The sequence below is a fragment of the Embiotoca jacksoni genome, unplaced genomic scaffold, assembly GCF_022577435.1.
Source record: "Embiotoca jacksoni isolate LCO1_2020_lvr unplaced genomic scaffold, fEmbJac1.0.p SCAF_51, whole genome shotgun sequence".
NCBI classification, from domain to species: Eukaryota; Metazoa; Chordata; class Actinopteri; family Embiotocidae; genus Embiotoca; species Embiotoca jacksoni.
In genome coordinates, this window is record NW_027185405.1 from 2291384 (window position 1) to 2303818 (window position 12435).

The window sequence follows — 12435 nt, forward strand, 5'->3', positions numbered from 1 at the left end:
TGAATCTTGTATTTGTATATTATATATATAGATATATACTGTACTGTATATATATATATGTTGACTGTTTCTTGGTTTGTTGTATATAATATATATAGATATATAATGTACTGTATATACTGTGCATTTTATATTTTATATTTATATTTTTTACTGCTATTTTATTTTATTGCTTTTCTATTATTATATTATTCTATTCTATTCTATTATTATTTTATTCTATTGTTTCTATTATTGTCTTATTGCTTCTGTATGTATGCTGCTGTAGCGAAAAAATTTCCCCTCTGGGATTAATAAAGTAAATACCTACCATACCTACCTGAGGAGCCCACTTTTAGAGGTTCCCTCTTATGAAGCCTCAGAGTTGTGTTGGGGAGTTGGTTGCGTAGATGGATGCGTGAAACAAATCGGATGAATGTGAAGTAGCAGTGACCTTTGACCTCCAAAATCGAATCAGTTCATCCTTAAGCCCAAGTGAACGTTTGTGCCAAATTTGACGTAACTCCAACGAGACATTCTTCTATGACACAACTATGAGAACCGGATGGACAGACGGACCAAAAACACGATGCCTCTGACTGCTGGTTAAAATGACACCACAGGCTGTTCCTCTGTGGATTACAGTTTATGTTCTCAAGGTCAGGGAGACACAATGTAACTTTGAAAAGTCCCGGTTTAGTCTGATGATCAGATTTTGGGTCTGATGAGACTGATAAAAACTCATCGGAGGGTGAAACAGGAGTTGATTTTTGCATGATGAGCTGGTGTGTGCGTTCTTCCTGGAGTTATTCACAGAGACGGATGCTTTGTGGTTTAGTTCACGTCATTGTTTCACTTCCTCTCTATCTCTGTCTTCATCTCTCTCCCACTCTGTCTTTCTCGCCGTGTAAACACAACTGATACGTTTGCATTTCGATCAAGAAGTTTAGAGTTCGGTCGACGAGGCCAAAGAAGAAAAACAACAGCAATAAGAACATCATCTTCCTCACCAGGTCTTCTTTCTATTGTGGCCTCTTCTTCACCTTCTCTACTTCCTCCACCCACCGATCTCACACTCTCCACGTCACTGGCGTCACATCGATGCAACGAGCTGCAGAGGAATCAGCGCTGAAGACGAAAAGCTGGAGCTGAGGAAGAGATAGAAGAGGAGGAGGAGGGAGAAACCGAAAACCGCCATGATTCACTCCAGTAAGTACCCGTGTTCATAAATGGGGTCCGAGGACAGAGATTTTGAGACGAGGGTGATGAGTTGAAACAAAACTTTCTTCTTTTCAAAACTGTGGCGGGACAAAAGCAGCATTCGAAGAATCGACCAAAACCAAAAGAAATGTGTGTAAAATGTGACGATTAGACGCCAGCATGAAGCCGAATCTGGGAAAACGTCGGCGTATGTAAGAAACGACAGAAGATCATCTTCTCTTCGTTCTTCCTGGCGTAGCTTCAAAAGTTACAAACATCTGAAGGTTTTTACATTTGTTGAACCTGAACTCTGCAGCAGTGCGTTGGTGGTTTGGCCTCAGACGTCGGTTCATCGTGTGACCAAACAAAACAATCACTCAACTGCGGTTCTTTCTACATTTTTAACGCCACGTTGATGCCGACCGTGCGGATAACGTGGAAGTAGAGTTTGAAAGCTGCAGAGAGGCCGACGCACCTGTGCACAAAGCAACACCTCTGATCTGCTGAGTACCGAGAAACGTTTGGCAGCTAGGTTTCAGTTCTGTTTCTCTCATTGGCACAAAGGTTCAGTTACCCAGAGAGGAAAATAAACTCAGACTCAGTCGAAAGTCGCCGTTTTTGTAGTAAAGCAACACGTCGCAATGACACGCTCATATTTGCTAATTAGCACTAATGCACAGATGGGAACGTCATTCGTTTTGCAGACATTTGGTCATAAACCAAAGTATTGAACAAATTGTAATTTTGACCTCATGGTGGCGCTGAAGGAAAAGTCTGAGGGTCATCAAAGTTGTTATGGTTCATCTTGAGGGGAACATGAATGGATGAGCTACGATTGTGTTGTCGAGGGTGAGAAACTCACCTGCTTTCGACGCGCTGCGTTCCAGGTGTCGTCTCTTGACAAACATGAGGAGGCGTGATGTCATGTTGGAGGACCCCGTTACCATGGCACCACAATTCAGGTGATTTGTTGTTCTCTGGGTTTCAAAAGACGCCGAAACAGACAGGACACTGAAACATACTGACAAAGAGGGAAGAAGAAGAGCACAGACTAAATACAGCAGGGAGGGAAGGACAACGAGGGACAGGTGAAACTAATCAGGGGACGGGGACAACAATCATACAAAGGACAGGATACAAGAGGTGAGTCATTTCAAAATCAAACTTGAAGACTACGAAGTGGAAAAGAAGTCTGAACCAGAACCAGAACCTCAGAAGGTCCCAGTGGAACTCTGTGTTGACAGTCTGACTCTGGGGGACGAATTCACGGTGAGACAAAGAAAACCCACCTGGTGTCTCCTGATCTGACTTCTTCGGTCTTGAACAATGAAGCTCCGCCCCTCTTGAAACGTGAACGTCACTCAGAAACACCTCACCCGGCTCATCGCTTCATCGCCGTAGACTTTCTGAAGAATTTTAAGGGTTTCTGTTGAACATTTACAGAGTTTGAGACCAAATCTGACATCGTCTGTGATCTTTGGACCCTCAGGAACCACTGCTTTATAAACAGCTATGATTCTGTAGTGGAAATCACTGCATTGGCTCAGAAACACTTGGCTGTAAGTGTCACAAATGTTCACGTAACAGCGTGTGGAACTCAGTGATGATGTCGCACAGATGTTGCTCTGCAGAAACATCACAGAAAGTGTGTTAATGGGATGTCGGTTCGCCACAAACCACCAGAAGAGTTCATCATTACCGTCAAAAGGATCGCATGCGCTGAGCATGATGGGATACCGAACAGTCACCTTTAAGTCACATGGTGGTCGTCGCTTTGCAGACGTGTTCTTTTCTCTGAAACGCTCTGAACTCCCACCACACACACACACACACACACACACACACACATACACACACAAACACACACAACACACACACACACACACACACACACACACACACACACACATACACACACAAACACACACAAACACACACACACACACACACACACACACACACACACACACACACACATACACACACAAACACACACACACACACACACACACACACACACACACACACACACACACACACACACACACACACACACACACACCTGTCTGTTCATTCGCCCACAGAAAAACACACACAGCAATGCTGAGAAAATTACACACACACACACACACAAACGCTGAGAAAATGGCCCCCATACACACACACACACACACACACACACACACACACACACACACACACACACACACACACACACACACACACACACACACACACCTGTCTGTTCATTCGCCCACAGAAACGCACACACGGACCTACAGAGGTTCGTTCTGCAGAAAAGGAAACTACACTTCCTGACAAAGACCTCCTACTCAAAACCACAGAGACACAGTAAGAGCAAGTTTAACCAACAGAGACAAATTGTGATTATAACAGAGATCAAACTGCTCAGAAAAGTTATTCTCATTAAATAACTTTTGGATGGAGAAGCCTGACTCTGTCGCAGGTATATATATATAAAAAAAAAAAAACACCTTTAAAGTGCACGAACTAACTTTCCTAGAGAACACGTCCTGACATCAGACATGAAGCCCGAAGTGTTGAACTGGTCCTTTAAATAATAAACCACTGCTTAACGAGTGAATCTGGAGGACAGCCTGCTTTACTCCACTGGAGGACAAACTGTCAGGGCTGCAGCTCCAGTGTTTACACCTCGGACTGAATATTAAAGTATTCGTAGCTTCCGGGACTGAAAAATGAGGCGGAAGTGTCATAAACTGCAATACCACCGAGTGCCAACAGGTGCTGACTTGATAAAAGCTTCTTAGACTCCTAAATAACTTCTCTCGTGTAATAATAATTTAAAAAAAAATTCACATCAGTTTTCTGGGCGTTAGAAATTTGTGCTTTTTGGGGAGGGGAGGGGGGGCGTGTCTGTTTGATTGACAGGCCTGTGGTGCAGTTAAGTTACAGCTATAAGTGGGCGGGGCGGTCACTTCTGGCTCCAAACCGCCCCAAACGAGCAAGATGACGCCGGCTAAAATCCAAATGTACGGCCTTCATGACGGACGTTCACCAAACCAGCGACGACGTCACTGCCGGTTGCTCCTCGGTGTTCACGCACTTTTACGGTAACTTCACTCTTCCTTGTCTCCTCCTCCAGATCACTCCATCCACTCCACCTGCTGCTGCTGCTGCTGCGCCGTCCAGACCAGGTACAGTACCGCAGGTTCTCGTACCCGCGAGTGCACCGAAATATAAAAAGGATTATCAGTAACTTGAATATTTGGTTGATTTCAGGGAGATCAGCACGCGCATGGAGCTGGAAGGCTCGCGCTCGCTATGTTTCCAGGGCAGACGGTACCCGGGACGCGCCTGCCGGGTAGGACCGAGTGTGCGTCGGCGCGTCGACGTGCTCTTCGTTGCCGCGTGTTAATGTCTTCTGTCCGCGTCAGGTCGACAGGTCGAGGAAGAAGCTGCCCCTCCCTCCTCCCGAGGGCGAGGACGGAGAAGACGGGGGGCTGCTGAACGTCGTGGCCATGTACGACTTCACCGCCAAGGAGGACACCGACCTCACGCTCAAACAGGTACGCGCACGCACGAAAGACACGCACGCAGCGAGCAGCGCAGGTGTGTTGATGCGTTGTGTTGCGTCCACTAGGGGGAGGACTACATCATCCTGCACAAGCAGGACCAGCTGTGGTGGAGGGCGCAGGACAAACACGGGTACGTTGAGCTAAGACCGGACAAATCCTTCCAGCGGACGCCGTTTGGACTTGGAGCAAATATTAGGAACCAAAGCGCAGAAATCACCTGATTATGAATTGTTTTTCCTTCTATTGTGTTTCTATCAGGAACAAAGGCTTCATCCCCAGTAACTATGTGACAGAGAAAAATAGAATCGAGGCGAACTCGTGAGTCTTTTATCCTTTTTGACATTTTTTTTTTTAAATGTTGTAACATAGGAATTATAAAAACTATTATTTTTGTTTCCGTTTGCTTGGAGGTGGTACTGCAAGAACATCACCAGGACTGAAGCCGAGCAGCTGCTGAGACAGGAGGTATGGACCTGTCTGTCTGCCTCAATATTTACATTTAAACCCGTCTACATCTGAAAGAAACAGTGATAAACACTTTTTTATATTTGCTTTAAGTAGATCTGTAACAATTATTTCACTATTTGTATAATTGTGTACATGCCTCAGTTATTTTTCTGTGAAAAATGAGAAACTATTTCAACGGAATATCTTACGGTGTCGGGATAAAATCAGCAAAAATAATGACGTCACTTTGGGCTTTTTGGAAACGTGTGATTTTTCATCACTATTGAACTGATCATTGATTATTGAAAGAACGACTCTGTTTCCTGTTGTGCTCCAGGACAAAGAGGGTGGTTTCGTGGTGCGGGAGTCCAGTCAGCAGGGAGTGTACACCGTCTCCGTTTACACCAAGACGTTGGGGTAAATCACCACATGCAGCCTGGAGGTTCAGAAAAAGACACAACAGACAGTAAAAATACATCAACTGCTCACCTGGAAACTCTCCTCTTTGTGTTTTGTGCAGCACCAACGGAGATATTCGGCATTACCAGATCAAAATAAGCGACGCCGGGGAATTCTTCCTGGCTGAAAAACACACCTTCAGCTCCATCCCTGACGTCATACACTACCACGAGCACAACGCAGCAGGTGCGTGAACACGTCGTCCGCGTCCGCAACAACAACAGCGCCGCGTGTGACGCTTCATTTCACGTCCTCCTGTAGGTCTGGTGACCCGGTTGCGGTACGCAGTCGGACCGATGGGAAGGTGTGTCCCCGCCACAGCAGGATTCAGCTCGGGTAAATAAACAAAACACCTTCATTTCATCCAAATCGACATCCAAAACAAATGTCTTGAAGTTTAAACTGTAGAATATAATACATGATGGTGTCGTTGGCTAAATTCCTGCCTTCTTATTAGTTTTCTACGAGTCCATCTGAAAATAGACCCGTCATTAAAAGACACTTTTCACTTAAAGACACTTCATATGCGGACGATATCTCTCTTTATATTTCAGCTCCTTTTTCTTTAAGTCCTCAGAAACTTCCAGTTTTAAATGACATTTTTACCTTCAGAAATAATTCATTTAAGATCTTTATAATGGCAAAAACAACCTGTCATTAAAAGCTTCAGGAGGTCCTGACAGCGTCAAGCAAGTTTCAAGTCACGATATTGAATGCGTAGTAAATGATGCTTAAAGAAACCTTTAGACGGATCTCTCTCTTTCTCCATTTACTCTACACCTCCTTTCCTTCTCCTCCCTCTGTTCTTCCTCTTCTTGTCTCCGTCCTCCAGAAAAGTGGGAGATCAACCCCGGTGAGCTGACCTTCATGAAGGAGCTGGGCAGCGGCCAGTTCGGTGTGGTGAGGCTCGGCAAGTGGAGGGCTCAGCAACGAGTGGCCATCAAGGCCATCAGGGAGGGGGCCATGTACGAGGAGGACTTCATCGAGGAGGCCAAGGTCATGATGTAAGGACGGAGGGAGGCTGAAGGAGAGGACAGGTGAGGGAGCAGAGAAAGACCTCCTTCTAACCACCGTGTGCTTGCCGTCTCTCCAGGAGGTTGTGCCACCTGAAGCTGGTGCAGCTGTACGGCGTTTGCTTGCAGCAGCGCCCCCTTCTGATCGTGGCCGAGTTCATGGAGAACGGCTGCCTGCTGAACTTCCTGCGGCAGAGGGGCGGAGCTCTGACGGAGGCGTGGCTTCTGTCCATGTGTCAGGACGTCTGCGAGGGGATGGAGTACCTGGAGGGTCACAGCTTCATCCACAGAGACCTGGTGAGACGCCAGAACATCTGTTATCTCCAGGCAACACAAAGTGACCTGCTTCTTCCTGTTTCCTGTAATCCACAACTTAAAAGTTTGATGACCCACCACCTTGACAGCTGAATTCAGCTTAAACCAACATAAATAATAGTTTGAATTTAACAGCGTAGAAAAATGTAACACCAGATAAAGTAGTGCGGCGAGAAGCTAACCGGCCGAGCTCAAACTGCAGCGTTTGATTTGATGTGGTAAAGTGTCTTTACATGTTCAAATGAATATATTTAAAGATAAAACTTAGTCCAGTAGTTGAGTAAATATATTTTAAAACCGTATCAACCAAGTGAAAATAGTTCATCTTTCTCTTCTGGATATTTCCCTCTTGTCCAGGCAGCCAGGAACTGTCTGGTTAACGAGCACAACGTGGTGAAGGTCTGCGACTTCGGAATGACCAGGTAGGCCTACGACTGGCAGGTGGTTAGCGTAGCTTAGCATAACGACTGGAAACAAACTAGAATTTGCTACCTCAGCAATTTTCTAAATAACACCATCTATGCTGTGTAACTTCTACAAAAATCACCTGTACGGATTTCGTTTGTGTTTCCAGATACGTTCTTGACAACCAGTACACCAGTTCCAGCGGTGCCAAGTTCCCAGTGAAGTGGTCTCCACCTGAAGTTCTCCACTACAGTAAATACAGCAGCAAGTCGGACGTCTGGTCCTTCGGTGAGGAACCACGGACTGTGTTTATGTCCTACGTCCTCACACGTCTTTCGTGCGAGTGTTTTAAAAGTGAAGCGCCCTCTAGCGGTCGCATTAATAACGACGACGCGGTGTCTCGGAGAAGGTGCGCAGTTTGTCCTTGTCAGGGAGAGGAGGGTTCAATTTCAACGGCTGCTTGCTTTTCCATTTTAAAGCCGCATCTACCGTTGCTATGACGATGGCGGTTGCAGAGCTTAAAGGGAGTCGTAGCTATAACGCACAACAGGTTTCAAGTGATCATTTGAATTTAAACCATCATCTTCCCTTAATCAGGTTTTTTTCTTTATGTGTTTAAAAGAAACCAAGAGCGCCAATTCTCACAAAAACCTCCCGTGGGTCGTGTTTGCGGGTCGGATCAGTTCATCTACGTGGTCGTCTGGGTTGGAGGACCTGGTGACTCCGTCAGAAACAGAAATACTTGTACCAGAAGTCCACATAGCAGTGAGGGTACTGGGTTTGACCAATGCAGTAGACGAGAAGCAAACAAAAACTCACCAACAGCTGGACGTACAGCAGCTGAGAGATCGTTTTAAAACGTTCAAATCTTTTGCTTATTACTCCGGTTAAATCTAAATCTAACCTCCCGGTAGTGTTGACATTCATGACGTGTACGTGTTGACGTGCAGGCGTGGTGATGTGGGAGATCTACTCGGAGGGCCGGATTCCGTTCGAAAACCGCTCCAACCAGGAAGTAGTCAACGACATCACGAGGGGGATCCGGCTGTACCGACCGCACCGCGCCTCACAACCGCTCTACGCCATCATGTACCGCTGCTGGCACGAGGTACCCAACCGCTCATTCACTCATTTATTCATTCACTCATTCATTCACTCACTCATTCACTCACTCATTCATTTATTCATTCACTCATTCATTCATTCATTCACTCATTCACTCATTCATTCACTCATTCATTCATTCATTCACTCATTCACTCATTCATTCACTCACTCACTCATTCACTCATTCATTTATTCATTCACTCATTCATTCATTCACTCATTCATTCACTCATTCACTCATTCACTCACTCATTCATTCACCCATTCATTTACTCATTCATTCACTCATTCATTCACTCATTCACTCATTCATTCACTCATTCACTCATTCACTCACTCATTCATTCACTCATTCATTCACTCACTCATTCATTCATTCACTCATTCATTCACTCATTCACTCATTCATTCACTCACTCACTCATTCACTCATTCATTCACTCATTCATTCACTCATTCACTCACTCACTCATTCACTCACTCATTCATTCACCCATTCATTTATTCATTCATTCACTCATTCACTCATTCATTCACTCATTCACTCACTCATTCATTCACTCATTCACTCACTCATTCATTCACTCACTCAGTGAGCAATTGTAGACTTTAGACCACAGAAAATTCAATCATTTTTATATCAGACAAATAAAATGTCAAATATAGGTTAAAACAAAATTGAAATGCTTTCCTCTGTTTCTGAACACACTTTGAAGAAGACTACAAAGTGTGGCTGAAAGTATCAGAAACACTTGGAAGTAAATGAATCTTGTGATGTGAATTTTCTAGGTTTACTTCACCCATTTAATTAAATGTTTCTTTGAATGCAGCATGTTCCTGGTCGATCACACCTTTTTATTAACCACTGCATCACATCCTCGTCCTTCTCTTCTTCCTCCTTTTCCCCTCAACCTCTTCTGTGCTTCTACTTCCTCTTCTTCGGTGGTGGTGAAGAAGCCTCACGGTCGTCCGTCGTTCTCCGAGCTCCTGGAGGAAATCAGAAAACTGGCAGAAAATCCAGATTAACTCACGTTGCATCTCCAAACAGTTTTTTTTTTTTTTTACTGTTGTGATGAATGTACACATTCTGTATGTAGTCATTGTAAATACATATTTTTTCATTAAAAACGTTTTTCTTCAATGATGTGATGCTTCAAATGATCTTGTAATTTATTTTTTCCACCACAGAAATGTGTCTGTTTGTAATGTGTAGTGCCGCCCGAGGGCTCGAAGATCACGGCCATCCCATATTGATTTCCAGTGTTGTTCCTTGTGTACAGTGATTTCGCAGAGTGGTGAACTCCTCCCCATCTTTACTGCTGAGAGACTCTGGGCTGCTTTCTTTTTTTTTTTTATACCCAATCATGTAATATAAACATTTTGGTGGTGGATCACGTGCCTAAAATAAAGATTACAACAAGGCAGCAGAGGGAAAATTACACAATGCAGCAAAGGTGATACGAGGTGGAGGCCGAGAGCTTCGGTTCGTGTTGCCTCTCCATGTTCAGCTGTTCATGAAAATACACTCATATAGGCTATTTTTGTTGGCGAGAAAGTTTTTTTTTATCAAATAAATGAAATTTGGGATTTTTTTTTTTTTTTTTAATGAATGTATCAAGTTAGAACAACTAGTCCAATTAACCGAGTCGGCATCAGATAAACAAACGAGAAACGCATACAAAATTTACAAAAATGCCTAATACTGCATATGCACTCTGGTGTTTAATGGTCATATTAACAAATTAAATAGGTTAGTTCTTATTCCTTACACATTTTCATTACAGCAGCAAATTAACATGGCTAATTTTACATTACATTGTGCTGCAATATTGCAATTCATGATTTAAATAAATGAAAAAGGAGCTTTCAGTTTGTTGATTTGGTGTTGGGACTCATCTTTTAGCTCAAAATAATAATCTGCACGCTAAAAGTTTAACAAACAACCGGAAGTTAATTAAAGTGTCATAAACACATTTACAATACACATAATTTTTGAATTCGTGTCAGTGTAATTTAAAATTCTAAAGATGACATTGTCACTAATGTCCGTCGTAAATAAACGTTCATAAACCCGTTTAGAAATCGTCGAAAATAAAGACGCTTCAGAACCTGCCCGAGAATGATCAGGATTTTACGTTTTCTTCAGTCTTAAAGTTGTTCACTGATATTTTTCAGAATATTAAATGATACAAAGTTAAATAAGAAATGTTAATAGTTAATTCGGCTGAATTAAATTGACAAAATATTAAGAAATGTATGCTTAAATAGATAATAAATGTATCTACAGAAACCTCCCCTTAAAAACAACAGCCGGCGGGGGGCGTTACTATGGGAACGTGTTGGGTGACAGACGCAGAAGTCGGGTTGTCTTCTCCGGTAACCGCGACACGTTACACTCACACACACACACACACTCACACACAGAAGACGTTACTCCAGTGTTTACGGTGATACCGGGAGCTCACCGCGCAGATTAAAGCGATAACAGGAGATCCCTGTCAGGTCGGTGTGTTGTTGTTGTTGTTGTTGTTGTTGTTGTGCTGTTTCTGTAACTCAGAAGACTGTTTGTAATGTTTTTGAATCTCTGTTAAATTTCTAATAATGCAAACTACCATCCTGCAGCTCTTTAGATACTCACAATGGATATTCCTGTATCAATAATAATGGCACAGAGGCCATTGACTACTTCTTATCACTTTATAGGCAATTTATGAAAGATAGTCACATTACAATTTAAGATTATTGCATACTAAAGATATGAAATGTTTAATAAAGTAAATTCAACTACACAGCAGTGAAACGATTAGCTGACAACTTGTCAACTGACAGAAACTTTTCAAAATGAGGATTTTCTCTTTAAATTATTTAAGTTTTAATGTAAATGTATTAACTTTGTTTTAATCATTTAGAGATTTAGAAGTTTGTTTGTCAAGATTTTTCCAGTCAATCAATTAATTGACAAAAATAATCAACACATTTTTTTTGGTTTTTGTTTTCATTTCTGTATTTTTTCCTTGTTTCACTTCTCTTTTTTTCTGTTAATTTTTGTTTATTTTCAGAAATTATGTTTCAGTTTTATTTACGTTGTACTTCTGTTTTTTGTTTGTCTTTGTTTACCTTCCAATTTGTACACAAATAGTTTGAGTAACATGAGATGCGTCTTCGTGTCCCTCTAGTTTAGGAGTGTGATGGAGCGTTACGAGTCTCTGGGTCCGGTCGGGGAGGGAAGTTACGGCACCGTGCTCAAGTGCCGTCACCGGGACTCCGGCCGACTCGTCGCCATCAAGAAATTCATGGACTCCGACGGTGACAAGATGGTGAAGAAGATCGCCCTGAGGGAGATCAAGCTGCTCAGGGTACCCGTCAATCAATTCAACAGCCAACCAATCAATCAATGAGTCGCCGACATCGGGAGGCCTGTATGAGGCTGAAACCTGAGTGAAGCCAAACACAGACGCAGCCTGTCAATCACAAGACAAACGAACCCAAAAACAACTCCGTGTCAGATTCTAACATTGAGTCATTATGAGAGATCCTATTGAGATTGTTACAGTCTGACTCTCGTTATTGGAAGAGGATGAACGAATTTGAGAGAGAAATACAGACTGGATATAAAAGAGTTCGTAGCTTCAGGTCTGTAAAATGGTTCTGATCCAGAAGTGTCTTCAGCTGCAATACCAGCGAGTGCCACTAGAGGTCGGCTCCAAAAAGCCTCCGGCTCCATAGACTCCCATTCAACTTCTCTCATCAAATCCAAAGTGAATAAAATGTGTCCATCAGCTATCTCGGTGTGTATCTCGGTGTAGGCATCGTGTCCTTGGGTTTCCAATCAGATCAGTCAGATCCACCGCTCGCTCCTCCCCCAGCTCGTCCACAAATGGTCACTTCCACCTCCAAACCGCTCCGAACTAGTAAGAAGGCCAGGCCTTGTTGGGAGCTGTCGCTCAGGAGTG

At 43.4% G+C, this 12435-nt stretch overlaps 1 protein-coding gene across 3 annotated transcripts; it reads left to right on the forward strand.

Annotated features, from left to right (window-relative positions):
• Positions 1 to 864: 864 nt before the first annotated feature.
• txk (TXK tyrosine kinase) lies at positions 865 to 10053 on the forward strand. 3 transcript variants are annotated; one of them, XM_069172264.1, is made up of 17 exons: positions 865 to 1188; positions 2067 to 2141; positions 4304 to 4355; positions 4441 to 4522; positions 4596 to 4727; positions 4802 to 4866; positions 4995 to 5054; positions 5147 to 5201; positions 5521 to 5600; positions 5704 to 5828; positions 5904 to 5978; positions 6475 to 6646; positions 6736 to 6952; positions 7328 to 7392; positions 7545 to 7663; positions 8326 to 8483; positions 9437 to 10053. In XM_069172264.1, exons 2-17 carry the CDS (start codon positions 2099 to 2101, stop codon positions 9506 to 9508), a joined length of 1572 nt encoding a protein of 523 aa, XP_069028365.1. In that variant the 5' UTR covers positions 865 to 1188; positions 2067 to 2098; the 3' UTR covers positions 9509 to 10053. The 3 variants fall into 3 exon arrangements, with proteins under 3 accessions (XP_069028365.1, XP_069028366.1, XP_069028367.1); XM_069172265.1 differs by lacking the exon at positions 2067 to 2141; XM_069172266.1 differs by lacking the exon at positions 865 to 1188 and having other exon boundaries at positions 2124 to 2141; positions 4604 to 4727.
• The last annotated feature ends 2382 nt before the right edge of the window (positions 10054 to 12435 follow it).